Raw genomic sequence first — 22,581 nt, 5'->3', positions numbered from 1 at the left:
GTTAGATGTTTGCAATCGTCAATTCCAGAATTTGTAAGGGTAAGCAAATGGCTACAGTACATGGGCCGAATAAGCTTTGATATTGTGCACGATGCATATTCGTTCCCTTGTGGACTCCTGTACATGCGCGAGCGTCTTGTGCACCTGTTCATCCAGTGTTTTCAAGTAGTAAACCTGTTGGATAAGTTCTCTCTTAAAGAGAAGCCACCTACATAATTGTACGTATAGGTTTTAAACGTAAAGTAAACTAAAGACATATTATCTATGATTATCCTTTTTACTATAAGACCAAGCTTTATGTATCATATCTATAATCCTACATATCCCTGAGCTAATTTGGTATAAATATACTTTAGCAATAGTTACTCTCAAAGGTAACGTTCTACAAGCTTTATATGTAACAGACAGGCTAACAGTGACTACGCCTGACAATGACCAGTTGAGCCACATGCCCAAAAGGTCTGCCAGTGCTTGCACGCTTGCAAGCGCTGCTGTTAACATTGCTAATATGGGCAGGAGGTTTACGCCTACCTAGGCGCATCTTGCCATGCAGAATTGTCCTGTGACATTATACCTACCAAGGCTCCTAAGCAAAGTCTTATTGCGCGCTTTGTTACATAGTAGAAGAGCTTACTACAAAGATCGTTTAACCGGTTTGTGGAAAATTATACCTTTTCTGGCCTTTAATATATTGCATCCTATGCTTTCTTTGCCAGAGGTGCTGAACGCTTTCAACTCATGACAGACGGCTGCCTCCAGCTTATGCGCTGCCTACCTATTTGATACCTAGAGGCATACCTCTCTGGCTGCATTTGCTGTCGGTAATCCTTACAGTCCGCGTAGCCGGCGCGCACACCGGCACCCCGTCGGCTTCCTTGAAGGCCGCATAGATTTCGACGCTACCTGGGGATCCCTGCGACAGCGAATCGGCTCTGCCTGCATCCACGTCAGGGGGTGAACATCCCTGTCGAAGCCGTAGAAGAAGTTCTACTGCGTAGCGCATATCTCGTAGACGAAAAGTCGAAACGATTCCGACAAGTCCCACCATGACTGTATGTGTTTAATATGCTAGTGTCCGCGGACCTCTGTGCAGAAGCTCTTATACCTGGTATGCCAACACAAACATAACTGAGTGTAGCAACCAATATACTAACTACTGCGTGGAGTCCGGGCTGGGACCTGCGTCGCGAACGGCCTACAATAGTACACGTAGCTAAACAACATGGGACGATTAGAACCCCACAGAGGCTAGGAGACAAGTAAACTACTATTAACAGAATAGACTGGTAGCAGCCCTCAGTGGGCATCAGCCGCTTGCCGAAACTGCGGATCAAAACTGGCCACCTTACAATGCGGACGGCCCAAACTAGTGCTAACCCGCACGCTACCCCGCACTAAGGAATCAGGTAGCGCCTCTGGAGTACATGGCTACGCGGGGTAGGTACTGTTGCAGTGTATTTTCTGATAATTAGAGGTGTGTACTTTGGGGTAGATTTGCCTGGCCTCTAGGTCGGCCTCTAAGTTAAGTGACACCAACCCTTGTTTGTCTTCACATTCCTCTCCTCAGGTTCTGAATAGCGCTCTCGTCGCGGCTTCAGGTTCGATTTTCTCCTACAAGCTGCCCTAGCATAATGACCTTCGGAGGGACATTGGAAAACTTCGCAATGTCATCTTGAACCGGTTGTTTGCGAACTTGATCCGCGTTGCACTTCTTGCAGTTCTCCAACGAATCCCATTCCACGATAATTTGATAGCTGTACTCCGGAGGTGAACCGTCCGCATTTTTCGTGAGCCTGTCCAATCTTTCAGCCATCTTCTCTGCGAACCCAGCCAGGAACGAGCTGTGCCATGGTTGGGGAGGACTATACTTGAAAAGCTTCCAGCTTAGGACATGTGGCTTGAAGGCATTCTCCACCATGGCCATGTGAGTGGTTGCCCAGTACTCGTGGTCAACCTTGAAATCGGGAGAGTTGGGGTAGAGTACTGCCATGTAAGCCGGCATCGTGAAGAATTCCTAAGTCCGTTACGGTCAAAAGAGGATAACAGTGTTCTGATCTGATATAAACAGTTTGACGAGGAGGATGAGATAGGATATGTTGCTTAAGTCTGGAGGGCTGAAGGTCTATTTAGCTTTGCTTCACTTATTCTTATTGTCAGTGTGTGAGCCGAACCGGGTGCCGAGGGATGAGATACCGAGACAGCAAGTTGAAGAGCACGGTAACCACCGCGGCATGACGCAAAGCCGGCTCGTGCCACAGCTTGCGCCCCGGCTTATAGTATAGATCACGGCAAAAATCACGGCAGAGATTACGGCAAACGTCACGGGAAAGATCATGGTAGAAATCACGGGGGGAAAGGACTGTATGTACCAAATGCCCGGCAACTCGGACTCGAACAACAACCTGACCTGTTCCCAATGAGGAATTTGAGTTTGTGATCTCCTACCAGACTGTTGGGAAGGGGAGTGTGAGTATTTAATACAGCTCCATACGCGGAACCAATTTTCCTGCCTACTGTCTGGCCGTTCTACAGATCTTTTCACTAAAAGACTGCTCAATGCAATTCGCAACTCTCATTGTTCTCATCGTTGTAGCTGCGTATGCAGTCTACAGAAACCGCATCCGAGTTCCTCCCGGTTACCGCCTTCCACCCGGGCCCAAAGGTTGGCCTTTGATCGGGAGCGCCCACAAGCTCGGCCCCTACCCTCGTAACCAATTCCAGAAATGGGCTACGGAGTATGGCGAGGTGTTCCAAGTCCAGATTGGCCTGCGGAGTTGGATCCTGTTCAACAGTCCAGAAGCTATCAAGGACGTCTTCGATAAACAGTCATCATTGATCTCCGGGCGCCCGCCGATGCCTGTCTTTCAGCACCAGGTTTCGGGAGACTGGCGCATGGTGGTGATGGACTACGGGCCGGAATGGCGCAAGTTTCGCACGGCAATTCACCATTGCTTGTCGCCCAAGGTAGCCGACCAGCTGAAAGCAGGACAAAGTTTGAGAGCGGACAGTTGCCCCACGATGCCCTCAAGGAGAATCAAACCGAGACCGAGTTCTACTACCACATCCGCAGATATGCAACGTCCGTTATGATGACAGCGGCCTATGGACAACGAATCCCGTCCTACGTAAGTCGCAAACGGCAATTGATTCCCACTTTTGGAAATCCTCTTAGCTTCTGACCCTTGGTGGAATGGCAGCACTCCAACGACTTCCACAAGGTGTACCAGATCATGGACGACCTCAACGTTGCAGCCCAGCCACTGGGTTTCATACTAAGAGTTGTGTAGAGTCTGTAGGCTTAACTATGCATTTTCTTTTCCGTCGCTTCTCGTGGCATCTTGAATGATGTTCGTCTCTTTGCAGCAGTCTCTTCTCCATATCGGTATACTTATCATCCTCATCTCGAATAAGCGTACCTTCTTCAAACTAGCCCACGCGCTATTCTGATAAAAATGGCTTGCTCAAGGGAGTCTTAAGATAAAAGAGAAGGAGGTGGCGCCTCCAGATGAATCCGGAAAAACATGTAGTATGCCTGGGAGGCGGAGGCAGCCGCAAATTGCCAGCCTGGCCAGTGGCAACCCGAAACCAAGCACTGTCGTTGTCTGAAAAGCAACGTGGCAATTTGGACCCTGAGTAAGTTTGTTGAAGAACAAGAGAGACGGATGAGCTAGCATGAACAGCTCGGTCCAAAGGGCCTTTGTGAAGAGCAGCCATGATCAACCGTAGCGCAAGGTACAGCACCACAATAACTACACCTGACGGGGTACACCTAAGGTTATACTTGTAACCTTGTACTCTTGAGAGCCTTAATACGTTCTGGGCGATGAACATGCAGTAGCCGTTTTCTATCTAGTACTATTTACCTCACTGACAGCATGAACAATGAAGCCCAAATCTAGGATGTGAGGCAATTAGAAGAGAGTCTAGGCCAAATGGATCAGGCCAGGTCACAAAACACCAGGTAGAGACCTTCGCGCTCTAGACAGTTTGCGCCAGTGAAGAGACAAGTCTGAGATGACGTGTCAGGAAATACTCAGAGAGGTCAAGGTGAATGCATGGTGAGATACGAATGCTCATCATCCGCTGTCATCTTATCATACTCTACTCAAGCGTTGTGACACGCAGTCCGAATGATGGGTTGCGCCAAGGTCAGATGCCCACCTTCACAGCCTTGGATAATCTGTAGCTGCTATATTGTAACGCAACATCTTCCAAAGCCACAGCTCTGCTTCCGTTAAGTTGAAACATGCATTAAAAATAAGCACGGTCATGAAAATAAAACTGCGAAGGAGCCACTTGATTGCCCCAGGCTTGACGTAAGAAACTTTCTGCTAGACAGCTAGACACTGCGTCAATTGGTACATCAAGTTCCAAAGTTGACTAAGATCCGGCTACGCTTCGTAAATGGATGAAATAGTGAAAACTTGAGTCTTCTGTTATCTTGGCCACTGTGATCTATACACCATTATCTCGCCGAAGTTCACATGCCGCCTGTCAGCCAGGCCTGGCATTTGACCACAACAGCGTTGAGTCACTCTCTACAATGGCCTGTATAGTGATAATGGGATTGTGAGACTCCCAATGAATAAACTAGGATAACTCAACAATGTGTTATGCTCGATTGTGTCTCTCCATCTGCTCTGCATTGGGTTTCTCATCCATTTCGGGAGCTTTCAGCCTCCCCTAGCTGCCCTTCTCTCCCGTCGAGCCGTGTCTCCAACTCTAAGAGAGGGGCTCGCAGCACTATACGCACTTACTAAGGCTGCTCAGCGTTTTTGTGATCCCACATGGCTTTTCTGAATCCCTAAGTCTCGGCGTTCCTCGATGCCTCAGACGCGTATATGCACTCATTTTCCTCCACCTGTTCTCTCTTTGAGTTTTCGAGCGAGGCTGTTATTTTTTATATATATATATTTTTTTATTTTTTTTAGTATTCCAAGGCTTTCAATATACCTCAGTCCCTCCTAAGAGTACCGTTCGCGAGTTGAAAGTTTCTGCAGTCTGCTTGGCGCTCTTGTTATTGGTCTTCCTCAAATGCTCCGTATTTATCAGCTGTTTCTCAGTGTTCCATTGCCAACTTTGACGCCTCCAAGCTGGTGCGAATATCCTTGAGTTGCGTGTGCCAAGCCTAGTCATGCTAGCTTCCAGACCTCCATCTTCTTGATGTTGGCTCTTTTGTTCCTGTCATCCCCTCCACCGTGGGGCTGGTAATGACCAGTTCGAGACCCTTGCCCGTCTGAGGCAGGCTGCTCTTGGCGCCTTGCAACCCATGGATGTCGCCGACCTTTCCAGAAGCATCATATACTAGACACCTGATTGTCGGTCTCGAGTTCCTGACACTTGGTTTCCAGCTGACCGCCACAGTCCTCGGCCACATACTTTGCCTTTTCAAGCATGGATTGCGTGTCTGGGATTATCCAAACAAGCCCATAGCTGCTTGGTTTAGGTGTCGACATCGGCTTCCATGTTGCCCCAAACCCTGGGGCCCAGTCAAGTCTGTTTTTTTCTTTCTCTTCCAGCTCAAGGGCCTTAATGGTCTGTTTCTTCGTTTGGGCTGCCAGTATCCTCTTGCAAGGCCCTGCTTGAGTCCTTGAAATGTCTGTGTGGTATCGGATCAGATTCCTCCGGTTTTATTTCTCATCCTTCAACCCACATTGCTTTCATTCCAATCCGGCCGCCTCGTCTCCGAGCTCGTCCTCGCTTTTCCGATAGGGATTACAATGGGAACTCGTGTTGCCTATCTTTGTCTGCTACCTAGTATCTGCAGCATTATCTGCAGCATTATCTTGAAAGTTCCCTAATCCATTCAAACAGCAATGCGCCATACGATATGTAGGTCACCTGAGCGCCAGACAAATGTTATGTAGGAAGGAGGATGCCCCAATGTGTCGCTGTGCGGTTGCATGACCTAGTGTGATTGAGGTGAATGAATGGAGTCGTGATCCAAGGTTGTCCGAAAAGGTGTAACGAAAGGTGCAGGGCTTGCAATTGCGATCAGGCATGTTGAAGATCTCGAAATCACATGCAGAAAACTTTCCAGCTACGCAAAAGCGGTGAGGCTTGCTTGCAGGGGGGGGGGGGGGGGGGGGGGGCGCAAAGAGATTAGCGCCACTTGGAGTTTGCTGGAGTCCGAATGGGGCAATAAATTTGGGAGGGAAACCATCCGACTGGGCATGACCGGTGAAGAGCAACAGCGATCCACTCATTCAAGCCGCATCCTTGCTACCGCACACCACCTATGCTCATATCATGTCTCTCCCCAGTCGCCAAACCTCGGAATGAGAAGCTTTGACGACAGACTGCTATCGTCAATACGCTTTGGCGCAACTCGCGGTGCATAGTCTCTCGCACGCACAGGTTATTGTCATGGACTTGTGCCCCCCAAATGTGTTTGAGGAGGATGGCTATTGTAACTTCTACGCAGACCCAAGAAGTGAATTTCATCACAGCCCAACCACAAAAATCGGCCCCTGTCAATCTGAGGCCACCAACTGAGCAGTATTACGTCGGCTTCTCGCTGTGATTGTCAAAACTTAACAGGGCCGCGAATATTACAGCATGAGAGTGGCGCACTCGTGACTGACCCCCGACTATGCGCGTCCATGACGGCCAGGGCTTTCCAAATATGCTTCAAGTAGGATGTAGGCTTCGACCGCAGCTGGATGCAAGGCAGTAATATCGTATTAGATGGATGCCGAGGTATAGTCGATGCTCTCATCCGTCTGATCCCAGTCCGGGGCACTCCGCGCCAGGGTCATTGCTGCCGAAGCGGATAGGCTTGATAGACGTCCGGAGGACGTTCCTCTCACGAGGGATGTGCACTCGGCTGTGAAGGCGACATGTCCGGGGTCACTCAGGCTTGGCAGGATTAGGGATCGTGGCTCATGGGGCTTCGGATATTGGCAGCGCACCAGATCCTGCTCCTACGGTAACACCAGCGACACGCACGCCGTCTTCCTCGGGGCGAGATAATTCAGACGACGCCTGCGTTCCCCCATCGACTGTCATCCAAACCAACTTGCGGTGAGAGATCGGACCACGGATCCGCTCTACTGGGATTCCTTGACTTGCCGCATCACACTGCCCAACCAAGATGATTTCCGAACCCGGTGCGACACGGCCCTTCGGATGAAGGGCGAGTGCCAACGACATACGGTCATCACCATGAAGTCGCTTTGCGCAGAAAGATAGGGTAGTACTCAAGGATGTCCGAGACAACTTTGTGGTAGCCAGCTCCCCAAGACCTGATGTGCCGGTGGATAGGAGAGGTCTTTGGACGACTCCAAAGGACAACTTATCATCAGCAGGACGACACGAACTCGACGACTGGGCACATAAGTAAACAGACCTCCACTCAGTATCACGCACTCACACCCACGACGACTTCTTGGCAACAACAGGCCTACACAGCTCCATGTCTACCACTATAGAGGAGGGAGTGGGTGGCACGTTCACGTTTTCGACGCCGCCAACGTCGGTATGAACCCCAACGACCCGCTTGGAACCCCACAGATTGGACGGCACCTGTCGGCAACGAGCCCGAAACTCACGTTTTAGGCCCCTTTATCTAAAGACGTCCTGCGTAGTGTTGCGCCCAACGACCTCATGGCTCTTGGTCCTGGAGACTGGGGCCCCGGGCATCCGAGACCGCCGCTTCATTTGGAGCCACGCTTACTGGTCTACGTGAATGGCGTGTTTGTATCCGTAGGCGGGCGGAAGCTTTTGCTACCATCTCTGCCTGCGAGCAATCAAGATGAAAGCTGACGTATCTCTTTCGCGCCAGAATGGGCTAGGCAACCCTAGCTACTGCGTTGAAGACAAGCTTCACAAGGTTGAAACGCGCTTACAAGCTTGGAGCGGCGTAATACCAAGTCTCTGTCACTGTACTTTCCATCGGACTCGTTGTTTTCCAACTCATATTCTCATTCAAATCATTACAACTAGTTGGACAAGCCGGGCGCCGCATGAGGGTATACCAAAGAACCCCTACTCCAGTGACCCCAGCCGCAAACGCCTATTCATAACAACCCGAGCCTCCCATTTTTGCTCTATTCCGACTCCGTGTACCATGCTTCAAACCAGTAAACCATTGTCAACGTCTACTCACAAAGGAGTCTATCTAAAGCAAATGTAAAAAATCAGGCAAGGGCGGAGATCTCGGCCGCGCCGTCATCCTCTTTCGTATCAACACCGGTTGCTGCCCAGTTCATGGCGTCATTCATGCTCTCCTCGCCGAACACGTTCGCCATGAACCCCTCATCCGAGTTGTTGACCCCTTCAGGCGGGAATTGCAACCACTGGTCAACGTCGAACTCCGTTCCCGTCATGGCGTTCCAATCAATCTCCTCCTGCGTCTGCAGAAACTCGAGGTCGAGCGGGCCGGGCTCCTCGGAGCTGCCACTGGCACTCGGCGTCATGCCACCTAGCGCCGACTCATGGTCCTTCTCCGTTGGCGGCGGGCTCGTGGTTGACAGGTCGAGCGCCGCGGCGTTGATGGTCTGTGGAAGAAAATCGCGCTGCGGGTTCGGCTTGTTGGCGAATAGTGCCTCACCAGTCGTCATGTACGGCAGGTTGTCAGGTGGGGGCGTTTGCGCGCCGAACGTCGGTTCGGCGAGCTTGAGGTTCTGCTGCGTCATGGGCGCAGCAGTCTGCTGAAGGTTAATGTCGATGGCGGCCTTGCGCAGGGCCGCATCCAGAAAGCCCGTGGCGTAGTCAGCGGCGGCGTAGATCTCGCGCAGCTTCTCCATGACGCGCATGCACTGGCGAAAGCCGCGGGTGGCGCGGTCTCTCGACTGCGACACGGGATTCTTCATTTCCAGAAGATGGATGATCATTGCCGGCAGGATGACCGTGACACCGGTGGTGGGGAGGTACCTCTCTAGACGAAGCTGGTGGAGCTCGGCGGCCATCCGGGTGACGTGCATGGCAGCGTCGCGCACCCTCAGCCGAGACATCTCCTGAACCTGCCGGGAGGTCGTCGGCGCGTGGATGGGGGACGACGGCAGGAACTGCGGGCGGTGCAGGGCCGAGATGGTCGTGTAGTAAACCATGTGCAACAGCGTGCGCTGAACAGCGACCGTCGATCGCCCGTTCTTAATGTCGAGCGGCGTCAAGGGGCGGTACTGGCAGATGGCCGGCAGGGTGTCCGCCCAGGCCATGAGCTCGAGGTCGACCGAGGTCACGCTCTCGACGTTGTCGAGCTTCTTGTTGGGAAACAGCATCATGGTGCTGTTAACCGTGTTCTCGGGGCGCATTTTGTCCCGGATAAGGACGGAGTACTGCGCCTTGAGCATGTGGCTGATGCAGATGCAGAGCTGGGCCTTGGAGATGCACAAGGCGGCCAGCTCCCGCTGCATCGAGACATCGCGGAGTAGCATGCACTCGGCGGGAATGACCTTATTCTCCTCGGGCAGGATCTCCAACTCAAAGTCGGACTCCTGCAGCATCGGCACGTCAAAGTCCTCGTCCTTGATACGGGTGGGCCGACGCATGCCCAAGGCAATCAAGCGGTCGCGCATGAAACACGACCACCAGATGCGCTTCCACAGCTTCTGCTTCCCCACCGGCATGCTCGTCGCGGCCGGGTCGCGGTGCAGGCCAATGGTGTGGGCCAGGGAGATGGCCACACCCATCCAATGCCATGTGTCTTTTTGGTCGTCGGGGGTCTCGTACCAGTACGTCATCAACAGGAGGGCCTGGACGAGGACAAGGCGATCCGACTCGTAGTCGAAGTCGTAGAGCAGCTGTAACGTTTAGCATGTGATGGTGGACCCTTGTTTGAGTTTACTCACCCTCGTCTTTTGGAAAAAGGCCTTCCTGGCGGCCTTGCGCGTGGGGTAGCCGGCCTCGCGGAGGACCTTCATGTCGACAAAAGCGGTAGCGGCGAACATGACCGCCTGGTAGAGGAACAGACTGATCTGGCCGCACAACCCATCCTGGGCGTTGATGATGGCCAAAAAGTCGTACAGCTCAAGCAACGGCATGTACGGATGAACGTATTCGACGTGTGCCTGCAGGAGGGCATTCTGCAGCGGCAGCGCGGGGAGGGTGAGGGCCCCCTTCGCGTGCAAGTAGGTGACATCCTCCTGGGCAATCTTTGCAGGCAGCGGTTTCACAAAAGCCGGGAGCTGGGCGTGGAGGTCGGGCTCCTCGAGAGAGGCGAGGAATTGACTCGTTCGCCCGTCCCCGTTGGTCATCCCGCCAAAGAGGGAGGCCTGGGCGAGGAGGTTCGACAGCAGGCGGCGAGAGTTGCTGTCTGCTGATGCTGCGGCTGCGGCCGATTGCAGCTTGGTGAGCAGCGCTGCGCTGTCATGACGGTAACCCGACCGCTGGTCTGTCTCGTGGTCAGTCGAGTCGTAGTGGTGACGGTTGACATGTGAATGTGGATTATAGGCTAACGTGGAGGGACGGAGCCGGGGCCGCGGGCGGAAAGGGGGGGGGTACGCTGAAGAATCAAGAGGCGGAGAAGTCCTGACGTGGAGGTCCAGGTCACGGGGTAGGAAAAGTCCAAGACGCCCCTCCACACTCTACCCCATTACGTCCCCTCCCCCGGTCCGAGCCCCGGACTTGGAGCGCTGGAGCTGGGGCAGCGCAAAAACAAACAATAAAAAAAACCATGGCAAGGGACGGTAATTTGGATGTGCGGTGCGGAATGCTCGCACCCGCACTAGGAAAGTTTCCATGACAGAACGAAAAAAGAAATGAAAGGAGCAGGTGACACGAGGCAAGAAAGAAAAAAAATTTACTCACAAATCATGTGAGGAACGTGACCCTCGAGCCCATCTGAAGAGCCGCCGGGAACCGACAGACCCCCAAGAACTCCTGGACCGATTCCAGTCGCAGCTGCAGCTCCGGCGCCAATAGCTGGAGTCGCGCCCAGGGGCACAGCGGCTGCGGGAACTGGATTCGCTGCAACTGATCCGTTGACCGAAGCCACCGACGCATTGCTGGGTCGGCGCAGCTCCGCGCTGCTATGAATGTTGATTGGGTTTGCGCCCTTGGAGCGCAATTGAGCCTCGGCTCCCAAGTGCCCCGCTGTGCTAGCAGTCAAGAGGTTTTTCCTGGGCAAAATGTTAGAAGTGTTTGGGTTGACCATTGTCACAATCGAATGATCGGCCAGCATCATGCCTCGGCTGGAATCAGGTTGCGATGCGCGCAGATTCCACACCGAGGAGCTGGTTAGGAATGAGGGCAGACAGAGGCCGAACTCACTTTCGTCGGCGGCTCTCCTGGACAACGCACTCGACGTTGTCCCACCTGCAGTTGCCGCAGGGCGCGCCTTCGACCACGTCGCAGCGGACTTTGCGAGCGCGACAACTCACGCAGGCGCGGGCGGCTCTGCGCTTCGTCACCTTGGCCGGGGGCGCGTCGTCCTTCAGGTCTGCGGTCGACGAGGAACGCTTCTTGCCCTGCTCCTGGTCCGACAAGGTGTCGTTGGAGTCGTCGTGCTTGTCGTGGTGATCCATCGACGCCGGCTCCTCGGCGGTCACAGTCGTCAAGGCCGATAGATCGGTGACCGGGTCGGCGGCGGGAGTGGCCTCGAGGGCGGGTACGGTGGTCGTTTCGGTCGCCATCGTCTCGTGTTGGAGCAGTCTCCCCTATTTAAAGACTGCCTGCAATGCCAATTGGGGTGTTGGCTGGTTACGAGAGCGAGGGAATTCTTGTCAATGGCGACGTTTGCTTCTTTAGATGTGACGCCGGCTGGGCACTCGGAAGCGGCCGAGGTCAGATGACACGGTTCGTGGACTCAAACCACTGGACTCAGTAGGTGTGGATTCGATCAGATGGAAGGGGCTCGCATATACGGGCCTTGGGCGACAAAGGCGAGGTTGTCAAAACAGAGGCTCGTCGCGGCGTGGGACAATAACGTAAACAACAGAACAAGGCGGAACGAGGGCGCGTTGAGATGAGCATTGAATGTTTCCGAACCGGTAAGTAAAAGAAGCTGTGTGGTGTCGCTCAGCGAGGAATGCTGGGGCGGATGAGTTGACTTTGGCGTGTCTCTGGGTCGTCTTGTCTCGTGACGAGCGCGATCTGTCTTGGGAAGGTGTGTTTCTGAGAATTCCAAACCAGGAGGCAACTTCTACCTCGATGTGTATTGAAAAGCCGGAGCTACGGGCAAGTGGAAGGGGAAGCGGGAATGTGGGGTCCAAGGGGTGCGAAGGGGAAGGGCAGAGGTATTATATGATTCAAACGGGATCAATCTTTTTGCACCAGCACTGATCTTGACACAAGAAGCTAGGAGCGGACTCTCTTTCTTTCGTCTTGAATTCCCACGAGGCACGCCCCCCCCGGTCGCCGGCCCCATCTCCCCCCCCTTCCTCCTCCTCCTCCACCTCCTCTTTATGGGCCCTCCACTCTCCGATCCATCAACGAGACTAGTCCGGGCGAGGAAACGAGGGAGGCCACCACCTTGCTGCACCTGGCAAGGTAGGGTAATGATTAAAGCAGGACCAGCGCCGACGGCGACCACTACGTACCCGAATTATGGGGAAACGAAGCTAGCCGTGAATAGGTGCAAAAATGGGGAAGGAGTGGACGGGTTAGTCAGGCATGGAGCAAGCAAGGATACTGGATGAGACGGAGGAACAAGGCAGGTACGTAAGATACTGTAATGCGGTACGTATCGCCCACGATAGGTAGAGTAGGTGCTGTACAGTAGGTACGCCTCCCGTCTCCTTGCAACATGTATTGTCCGTCACTTTTCACGGTGCAAGCAATGACTGCCGGTTCTTTTGCCCCTTTGCCCCTTTGGCCCGTCTGCCCGTCGTGCTCGTCCGTCTTAGCGGCCGTTGACGAGTGCTTCAACTGCGCGCCGCCTTGACCTGGAGAGCTGTCATCTTTCCTGTCCGTTGACCCGTGACCTGCACACCGAGAGACCACGGGACGCCTTGCTGTCTGTCTGCTGTCGAACCTTGGCCGAGGATTGGCCAAGAACCCAGCGTGGAACCAATCCCGCACCACAGTGCAATCGCTGCGCAATGTCAGGGCACCTCTTCTTACATACATGAGAAGAGCCGTGCATCTGTGGAATGTCTGACTACAGAAAAGGACGCCTTCCGTGCGTATTACGCGAACATTCTTCAGGTCAGCTCGGGGCACCAGCACCTTTCTTCACCCTCCCCTTTCTCTGTCGTGAGTTTACGCCTCCCCGTCCCGCCACGGCCAGCTCGCGTGTGGACGGTACTGTTGTATCCCATCCCATCCCGTCCCATCCCATCCCATATATCCTCCGTCCCTCCTCCTTCCATCCATCCGGTCGAGCCAATCCAGGCCACCGCATCTCACAACCTCCAACTCTATCATATCCAAGACGCAACCTGACCTCATCTCGTCCGCATCTCGCGCATCAGCAGACGGTCAGCGTCGGTCAATCCCCCACATTCAACAGCCGCCACGCCCGCCGTCTTCGCATGTGAAGCCAACGACAAACACACCCGCAGATGTCGTAATCAAACCTACACGACCCCTGTCTCCTTCCAGCCAAGCTTGCATCTCGAGTCTTGGTTGGGGGGGAGGGGTCGAACATGAGGGGCGCCTTTCATGTGGAGGTGGGCGTCTTGTGGTTGTAATCATGAAAAGGCAGGCCATCGAGTGGTGGCCACTCCGCCGCATCTCGACGACCTGGGTCTTGACAGTAGGTTAGCCGTGCAAGCCCGTCGTCGTTTGACGATTGTCGTCGAACAGACACTTTCGGCCTCGTACATGAGGCAATACCTGGTTTTCCGCGCGCTGCACCTGCACAGCACCCACCCCCAACCGATTCTGCTCTCGATGCCGACCCCCATCCTAAGCCCGCCGCGCTTGCTTCCACTCAAATAGGTACCATTCCATGAAAGGCGGCCTCTTTGTTACTTATCGGCAAGCCCCATAAATATGCTTGCCATCTTTGGGTGTGATGTGTCTTAGCAACTGCACCAAGTCCAATGTGCCGCATCGACGCTAGCTCACGCCAGGCCGCCGACCCAAAACTTCGAGGCCTGACTTCTTTAGAACCTCGCAATAACACGCCATACCCAGACCAGCCGACCAGCCGACCAGCAGACCGTCTTCTTCACCGCAAAACACACCTTGTCGTCCCTGGCGTCTTCTCCGATATCCGTTTCTCAATCTCCATGTCGACATTCGACCCGACGACAACAGAAGCCACGAACGCCCGCCGACTCCCTCCCCACAGCCTCCACCAGAGCGCGGAAACCTAGGCCCTGCCCCCCCCCCCCCCCCCATCCAAAGCTCTCCCCATCACCACTCCCACCTTGCGGAGACGGCCAATCACGACTTTCAGGCGTGCCGTTGGCTAAACCCCCGGGGGCTGGGCCTTGACCTTTTCTGTCCGGTTCATCATTGATCAGAATTTGTTCAGAGCTACTAGGTAGGGTACGCCAACGCCAGCCTCACGAGTCAGGACCCATCGAGTCAGCCCCGGTGTGGGCGTCAAGGATCACGCCCATCTGTTCTGCAGTCCACCAGCCCTCACCGTAGCATCCAACCACAAACGCCTACATAATTCTTAGCCCATCATAACCCTCATGCTCCCAGTGGCCCCTCCCCCCAACTTTAAAGCATCACGAGCCTCTGTGCAATTTTTCACACTTCATCTCAAACCGCACCCGTGCAGCCGTGCTACTGGGTCAATTAGGCCCTGCCCTTAGTCAACGAGCTGATGTGCTGCGACGGACCGTGTCCGAAGGCAGTCAAGCGTCTCGACCTTGGGGCCTGGCGTGTCTGGTGTTTTATGTGTTTGAGGACACCCTCTCCCTCTCTCATTAGGTAGTTGTGCAGTTCCGTAATATCTTGAAGCACCCGCCACGTTGTTTTTTTTGTTCCTCTGTCAGATTTGGCGTCAGGATTAGAATAGAGTCGGCTTCTTCATCATTCGGCTTCTCGACCGCCCCCTCGTCGTCGCGATCCATCAAGGTTTCGTCTCGCCGTCGTCTCGTCCACCGTGGCCTTTGGTCCGAAGGACAACATGCACAATTCCCGATTCAATCGCTGCCGCAACCAAAATCAATGCGCCACCGTCCAATCACGACCCATTCCAGACCTGGAAATATCTCCATTTGCCCAGCTGGATTCGGCAATAGTCGGGACTGGGCGGCGGGTCACCCCTGCTTGTTCACATCGACTCCCACAACTCGATCACGATCCCGTCTTCTGGTCCTGACAACAAAGACCAGACAAAAAAAGAATTAAAAAAAAAATAAAACAATAAGAGTTTGGATGAAAGGGAAACACTGGTGGAATCCTCACCCAGATGCAGCCCAGACCCCAGTAGCAGCTTTGCTTTGGTCAGCGCCAACCCCTGCGTCCTCTCGAAACTTTCGCAAAGGTCCCTGGCGGAAACGGTGCGTGGTACCTACAGCCGTGCAATTCCCGTCCTTACGTCCCGGCCATCCATCTCAAAAAGCCAGTCCTGACTGACTTGACTGACTCCGTCCAAACTTTGGAGTGCGGGATGCAACAGATTAACCAAACGTGATTTCAAGCCCTCGGATCTGCATCTTCGTGTGTGCACCGCCTCGTTTTTTTGTTGCCTTGGGTGTTTGCTTGTTGTCTTCCGCAGCCCGACTGCCACATTCGGCTGTCGCAGGTCAGCCAGACCCAGAGCCCCAGTCAACCCAGTCCACTCCCTTTCCTCCGATACAACTTGCCGTGCGTGCGAGCATGCCTCTTGGTATGACGACTGCCGTCCCAGGCCACCTCCGTACCAAGCCGGGCAGTCCATCCCGATGTCAAAGTCAAAGCCCCTGTAATAGTATGTAGGCCCCAGTGACCGCCTTAAAACGGCTTATCCATTGCCAGCGTGTCTTGCTGGCTTTGCGGACCCGAAGCTGTCAACCGGCTATCGCCCAAAGCTGAAGCGGCAAATGGACAATCCGGCGCGCACAACTGCCATTCCCCAACACATAGCCATCACCAAGACGCCGGCGTAAAATCTGGCTTCCGCTAAACACATACCGCTTCCCAAAGGCGCTGGGACACGAGGAGCCCCCCCACACACGAGTGGAGGAAAGCTGTGGAAAGATCCTCCTCGCCCAATCACTGGAGGCGCCGGTATGGGTCCAAACCGGCCGGCCTAAGTGGGGTCCCGACCTACTCCGATTCTCATACTATGTTCGAATCTGCCCTGGCTTGCAGCTCCACGCCCCTCCTTCAGTCCTTCCTCGTCGAACAGCCACCCCGGCACGGTCTCCGCGGGTCCTCCTTTGCGAATCAAGGCACGGCGGGAAGAGGGGCAGAAGGGAGGAGGGGGAGGGACGCTGGTGACAATTCAAACAGATAACGGGGTGCGTCCGTTTCTCCGCTTTCTGCTTACAATGCCTGCTTCGCCAATGGTTGGGTCGTCGTTGAGACGCACTCTGGGATAGCGGGCGGACCAAGACTTTTGCGGGCGGGGAGTTGCCGACGGGGTTCAGTCCGTAGGTGGCCTCCGTTCTGGCTCTTGACTGCTGCCGCTGCCGTTACGGGTTCAGCGTGCCTTCTCCATGGGGTAGCCGCCTCAACTCCACGATCTCCCATGCTTGGCTTTCCGATGATACATTGGTTGGTTTGTTCAATGCGATCCATTTTTATTCTCTGGCAGCTGCCTCGTACACACTGCGAGCCAATCAGTTGTTTAGTTTTACATTGCGACCTCCGTGATATCTTCCATCCCTATCCATGCATCAAAGACAATTGAACAATACGTCGACGCCCTTACTTGCCAACCGCCGGCGCCGCCTCGTTAGCCTTATCCAACCGCGCGAGCGACTTCGCGTCCAGGCAGGCGTACCACTGCTTCAACAGAGCCGCATACGACGTCTCCCCCTTTGTCAGCTCCACTGGCGGCCCGCGAATTTGGGGTAGGTCGTCCTGGCTCTCGCGCTCGAAGACGGCCCAGCTAGAACCGTCGTTGGCCCGGAGCCCGAAACCGCGCCCCGTGAGCACCATGACGCTGAAGTTGCGCAGCAGGATCGCGTCGCCTGGGTGCACCACCGGCAGCGCCGCCTTGTGCGGGCGGAAAATCTGCACCGCGACCGTCTGCGAGGGCGCGATCGAGTGGTCTGTAACGTTGAACGCCAGCATGATGCCCCGCGGGCCTCCCTTGGCGCGCTTAGCCTCGGGCGGCTCTGTCGTTGCAATCACGAGCACATCCACGGCCTTGCCCGGATGATTCCGGAGCACCTTGAGTGAAATGCAGTCGGGCACGTCGGCGCGTAGCGACCTCGCGAGCTGCGCTTTGAGCGCAGCAGGCGTCTGCTCGGCGGCCTCTTTGGGTGTTGCCTCTCGTTTGTTCTGCTTCGACTTGGCGACCTCCTTCTCCTTGGGTTCTTTTGTCTCCTTGGGCTTAATGGCCTCCTTTTCTTTTAGGTCCTGAACCTTCGGAGCCCGCGACGGTGACTCAATGGCGCTCCTCGCCAGCTGCACGCTATCATCCTCAGCATCCGGCGAATCACTCTTCAAGGCCAGGCTCTGTGATCTGCCACGGGTAAGTCGCGTGCTGTCAGGGGTAGTGCGGTCTGATATGCGTGTCGACCGGCGCGATGCGATGGACGCACGGGCCAATCTAATACTAGGATCCTGATCCTTGTTGGTAGTATCCGACCTGTCTCTTCGGTGTCCGCGCCCCGGCCTCGGAGATGGCTGCGCAGCGTTGACTTCCTCCGAGGCGTCCTCGGCGATAAGAGAAGACTGCCCTTCGGACGGCTGCGCCGAGGAATCTCGGTTTTGTGATAACTCGTCATTAGTGGGTGAAGTCACATCAGCTTCATACGATGCTTCTAGGGTAGGTTCGATGGATTGTCGTGATGGGACCACCGTCGTGGATGATGCTGCTTGGTTCTCCGGTTGCTCCTGAGTCTGCGATGACTTGTCGTCCTCTGGCCTAGTGACCTGAATTTGTGATGGAGCATCGTCATCAATCTCCGGTACAGTGACCTGTGTATTGGCCTCTGTGACCTCCGTAGCCTCTGTGACTTGAGTCTCAACGAAAGACTGCAAGACGCTTTCAGCGTGTTGCGTTCCACCCGCAGTGAGAAGCTGCACATCATCCTGCATGTCGGGTTGCTCGTTAGAGTGTGAAGTTTGCGTATCGACAAGCTCGACCTCCTCAAAAGACTGAGGCTGGATTTTATCCGTCTTAGGAGGCGACGCCACCTCTGTTGACCCCTTGTAGTTCGGCTCTTCTACGTCCATTACGTCTTCGGACGCTGCCTCAAGCAAGCGCTCATCAACACTAGCTAGGGGCTCGGTAACGGATGTCTCGACCGTTACCCGTGATGTCTCAATAACCTCCGTTACTGGGGCAGCATCGGCGTCTTCAGCAGTCTTGCTCTCTTGCGAGACTGGCCGCTCTTCAACCGTCTGCGTTGTCGTAATTGTTATGACTGTTTGGTCCTCGAACATCATTGACTCCTCTTGCAGCTGGGTTTGAATGAGCTGCTCCTCTGTCATCTCGTCCATGTCCACATCGGAGTCTTGATCTCTGGTCTCGTCAACGGACATTGCTTCAGTATCAGCCATGTCAACATCGATAGGGTCAGGGGAATCCCCGTTAGTAGAATCCATGTCTATCTCGACCGTAGTCTCGGGGAAAGTCGTGACTTCTTCTGTCTCGACCTCGGACTCTATCACGACACTTTGCTCCGTGTACATAACTTGATCGCCCTCAGGGGATGCCCTCTCTTCGATCTGTGCCTCGGAGACATCGACCTGAGTCTCGGTCACCTGGGTATTGACCAGGTCTCGTGCGTGTTCTCTGACTGATCTTTGGTCATCTTCGACTTGCTCAACCTGAGTCTTTTCCGTTTGCACCTCAGCGACCTCGGCCACGCTGACTTCGGCATATGGCGTTGGTCGGAGATCGGTGGCGGCTAGCATCTCTTTTTTAGAGTCGACATGCGTCTCTTCCGTTTGGGGGCCAGGGACCTCCTCGGCGATGATAACTTCTGGCGTTTCCGGCGGTTTTTGGCTATCGACTTTGTCCACGACATGGTCGAAAGAGAGTGTCTCTTCGACTTGGGATTCGGAGTTGCTGCCCGCCTTTGCCTTTAATAGGGCCGCATCCTGTTGGGTTTCGGTTCCCTCTGTAGCTGGGTAGGATGAGAGAGCCCGATCGTCATCCATAGGGATGTTGGAGTCTTCGTCAACTAAGATCTTCGATTCTTCTTCCACTGGGAATTTGGTCTCCGCGTCCGTCTTGATTACCGGCGTCGGTTTGCTCTTGGTGGTCGGCTCGTCGGGCTGAATCTGGGGTTGTTCCTCTTGTGCCTCAGAGTCCTCGTTAATGGCGACCTCTTCGCGTGACGATGTCTGTTCTTTCGCATCAACGTTGGCTAGAATTTCTGCAGACGACACGGCTTCTTGGACTTCTAATCCGGCATCCAAAGCCTTGTTCATCTCAAGACCTGTCCGCTCTGGAGTTTCCCGGTCGCTCTGGGAGGCGTCCGCGGCCAATTCCTCCTCTAACTCCTTTTCTAATTCTGCCGCGAGCATCTCCGAGTCATCCCTGGAACTGGGCCGAGAAGAGTTTCCAGAGAGACCCGTGGCCTGTGATAGCTTGATGGGACTCATCGTCTCGAGATCGTCGCCAAGCGTCACCGACGTCAAATCCGGAGCATCGAACACAGACCTTGAAGACGTCGGCCCAGGCTTCGGCGTCAGCGTGCCAACATGGGACGCCTCCTCTTCGCTCTCTTCATCTGACGAGCTAGAGAAGCCTTGCTGGCCCTCTTCGTTGCTGCCGTACTTTGCTTCGCTATCCTCCCTGTCGCTCGGATCATCCTCTTCCATTTCGTCAGTGGACCCATCGTACTGCGGCATCCCCCGTGCTTGAGCGGGAGTGGGTCGAGATGGCGGGGCTTCGTCCTCGTCTTCGGAATCCGAAAGCAGGCTGATTACCTCCGGGGCTCCTCCTTGTGGTGCAGCAGGCGGTGGCTCGTTCTCTTGGTCCTCGTCCTCGTAGTCCTCCTCCTCGTCGTATTCGTCGTATTCTTCTCCGTAGTCCTCAACATCTTCTTCAAGCTCGTCTTCCTCGTTGCCCTGAAGTTCAGGCTCGAGTATTTCGTCCTCTTCCTCTTGACCATAGTCCGACTCTAAATCTGTACCGTCATCGTCATCCTGGTTATTGCTGAGATTGCGGTAGTTGGTAATGTCGTAGTCCCCACCAGCATCGTCTGCATCGTGCTCGGCCTCCTCTTCGCCGTCTTCACTGCTGCTGTTGCTGCTGCTACTGCTGCTATCATCTTGGTTGCCTGTTCCAGCTTCATTATCCGCAGGCTCAAAGTGTCTCTCAGCGTACGTCCTTGAATGAAACTCCTCTTCAGGGCCGTCCTCATCCTCCGAGGCCTGATCTTCCTCCACTTTCAAGGCCTCCTGCTCGCCTTCGGGGTCCTCGTGGTTCTCTGTGGCCCGAATCTTGCGGTCTTCGGCCCAATTGCCGCTGGGTATAGCTTGTGTGCCAGATTGTTGTCCAGCCTGCTGCTCATCGACTGCTGCATCCTCGGATTTCACAGGGGCCCTAGAGTAGTGTGCGGATGTAAGACCCCAAGGAACTTGTTCAGGCTCTGCAATGCCATCCATGACGACTGTATGGTGCTCTCCTTCAAGGCTATGCTGTTGCGGATGGTCTTGGTAAGCGGGTATTGGCTCAGACACAGGCTGTGACGTGGCCGCAACATCTTGTCCAAAGTTGGGACCATCGAGAAAGGATGTCGGGTAGTGACCATGCGTATCAAGGCTATGGTCGAGCCCAGCCTCCGGATATGCATTCGAATGCTCGTGGAATGACCCTTCAGCGTCATAATGCGGCTCCATGCCCCCTGAAGACTGTGGCCAAACACCGGGCCGAGAGGTGGCTGCTGAAAGGCGGGCGCATACTGCTCGTGTACCGAGGTGAACATGGGCATGGGTGCATGTTGTTCAAATGCCAGACTTGGCGTCAGCCCAACATTTGGACTAGGGGGTAGATCAGACTGAACCCCCGAGTCAACCATGGTCGATTTCGAAGGGGTCTGCCAGTACGAAGGATCCTGGCGAGCCTCTGCAGCAACCTGCACCTCTCTTGGAGGGCTCACATCCCGCTCGATCGTCTGGCAACCATCGTCGACCATCTTTGGCCGCGAAGGAGTGGTTCCTACCGGTTGCTCCTCAACCATTGACGTGTCTTCGATGTTTTCATCTTCACGGTCCTCCAGCTCGGGGCTTGGTGACTGGCTGGCATATCTCCACACTCCACTGTATCGACCAGTCTTTGGCCGCTTCTTGGCACGCGCTTTTGCTCCAGTATCTTCGTCGAAAATGCCCAGGCCGCCATCGAACAGAGACCCATACGACATCCGGGCGCGCTTGAGGAACGCGGGTGAAGCGTATTCGTCTGGCCCAATATTCTGATCGATGGGTCTCTTGCTCGAAGGTATAACGGGTGTTGCTATTCTCTCGGGTGTCTTTTCCTGTTCTGTAAACGGGTCGATGGGCGACTGTGGCAATTCAAGCTCGGGCTGTAATTCGGACTGGACGGGGTGGTCGACGTCGATAACCTTCACGTCTTCAGAGTCGCTGATTTTGGCCTTTTAAACTTAGTAATGCACAACCGTATCTACACCAGACATACCTGTAGGAGCACCCTTTCTGTGAACCTCAACTGCCATTTCAAGCTCATCCCGGGAACATGTGTCTTGGAGTCATCCGCAACGAACTCGACTCCATCCAGCGACAGCGCGATCTCATCGCCACTTCCAAGAGCCGCATCAGCAACAGCCTTCGCACTCGGTCCATCAAACTCGACGCGTACTTGGCCCTTAGCGCGACGAAGTCGAAAGTCCGGCTCGGCGAGGAGGAAAGCAATCGTCTTCTTGACAATACTGTACGGCCAGGTGATTGTGACAACACCCCTGGCGACGCGTTTCTTCAACTCCTGGACATCGGGGCTCAATTGCGCAATCGGAATGCCTTCGGCAGCTTCGAGCTGCGCAGGTAACTGAACCCCAGACATCGCGTCATGGGCCTCGGAACGCGGCGTAGCTGGTTGTGCTGAGGAGGAGGGCGTTCTAGGCTATCAAGCATCAGTGGAGGTTGTGCACGACGTTGGAAGTTTTTGGATGCTTGTTCTAGGAGGAGGTTGAGCGTGGTCGGCCGCAAAGGTTGATTCGGTAGTACAGCATCGTCGTGAACAATTCGGAGGTGGAAAGTGGAACAAAGCTCAAGCTGCACCTGTCGCAATTGTTTGTGGGGCAGGCTGTAAACAGAAAGAGCAAGCGGTGTGCGAGGCAAGATGAGGGAAGCCGGTAGTTCTTATCGATAAGGATGTTTCTGGCTGCCTTCCAGATCTCCTCCGAGTCACATGACTATCAAGCTTGGGTAAACCTTGCGCTGCTTGGACTTCTGCCTCTCCGGACCGAAATAGGCATGCCTTGCAATGTTAAATGTGTCTTGTCCAATTGAATCATTCATTCAGACGAAGTTGACAGGGTTTGTGACTCGGGGGTAGGAGGATGAGGATCTCCGTCACCCGCCCGCAACTGTAACCGAAAGGGCCCGATTAGGTGATTTGTTGCCGATATAACGCATTGCACCTCGTGGGGCGTCGTATGTTGTTGCATTGCT

At 54.5% G+C, this 22,581-nt stretch overlaps 5 protein-coding genes across 5 annotated transcripts; 1 reads left to right on the top strand and 4 right to left on the bottom strand.

The window, feature by feature from the left end:
* Window positions 1–1,594: 1,594 nt before the first annotated feature.
* On the bottom strand, window positions 1,595–2,002 carry ColSpa_01085 (uncharacterized protein; the record flags this gene model as incomplete). Its single annotated transcript, XM_049267297.1, has 1 exon — window positions 1,595–2,002. The coding sequence occupies one exon, from the start codon at window positions 2,000–2,002 to the stop codon at window positions 1,595–1,597; it is 408 nt and encodes a 135-aa protein (XP_049123254.1).
* Window positions 2,003–2,918: 916 nt separating this feature from the next.
* ColSpa_01084 (uncharacterized protein) lies at window positions 2,919–3,287 on the top strand (the record flags this gene model as incomplete). The annotated part of the gene is made up of 2 exons (XM_049267296.1): window positions 2,919–3,125; window positions 3,198–3,287. The coding sequence occupies 2 exons, from the start codon at window positions 2,919–2,921 to the stop codon at window positions 3,285–3,287; spliced, it is 297 nt and encodes a 98-aa protein (XP_049123253.1).
* Window positions 3,288–8,138: 4,851 nt separating this feature from the next.
* On the bottom strand, window positions 8,139–10,375 carry ColSpa_01083 (cutinase transcription factor 1 beta; the record flags this gene model as incomplete). Its single annotated transcript, XM_049267295.1, has 3 exons — window positions 8,139–9,743; window positions 9,792–10,300; window positions 10,327–10,375. The coding sequence occupies 3 exons, from the start codon at window positions 10,373–10,375 to the stop codon at window positions 8,139–8,141; spliced, it is 2,163 nt and encodes a 720-aa protein (XP_049123252.1).
* A 366-nt stretch (window positions 10,376–10,741) lies between these two features.
* On the bottom strand, window positions 10,742–11,573 carry ColSpa_01082 (cutinase transcription factor 1 beta; the record flags this gene model as incomplete). Its single annotated transcript, XM_049267294.1, has 2 exons — window positions 10,742–11,174; window positions 11,212–11,573. 2 exons carry the CDS (start codon window positions 11,571–11,573, stop codon window positions 10,742–10,744), a joined length of 795 nt encoding a protein of 264 aa, XP_049123251.1.
* A 5,122-nt stretch (window positions 11,574–16,695) lies between these two features.
* ColSpa_01081 (uncharacterized protein) lies at window positions 16,696–21,970 on the bottom strand (the record flags this gene model as incomplete). Its single annotated transcript, XM_049267293.1, is given in 3 exon segments — window positions 16,696–20,805; window positions 20,820–21,545; window positions 21,590–21,970. 3 exon segments carry the CDS (start codon window positions 21,968–21,970, stop codon window positions 16,696–16,698), a joined length of 5,217 nt encoding a protein of 1,738 aa, XP_049123250.1.
* Window positions 21,971–22,581: the final 611 nt, after the last annotated feature.

The sequence above is a fragment of the Colletotrichum spaethianum genome (assembly GCF_022836535.1).
Source record: "Colletotrichum spaethianum MAFF 239500 DNA, contig02, whole genome shotgun sequence".
Classification (NCBI taxonomy): domain Eukaryota; kingdom Fungi; phylum Ascomycota; class Sordariomycetes; order Glomerellales; family Glomerellaceae; genus Colletotrichum; species Colletotrichum spaethianum.
The sequence above is the reverse complement of the archived record's forward strand: the minus strand, read 5'-3'. Positions and strand labels throughout refer to the sequence as shown.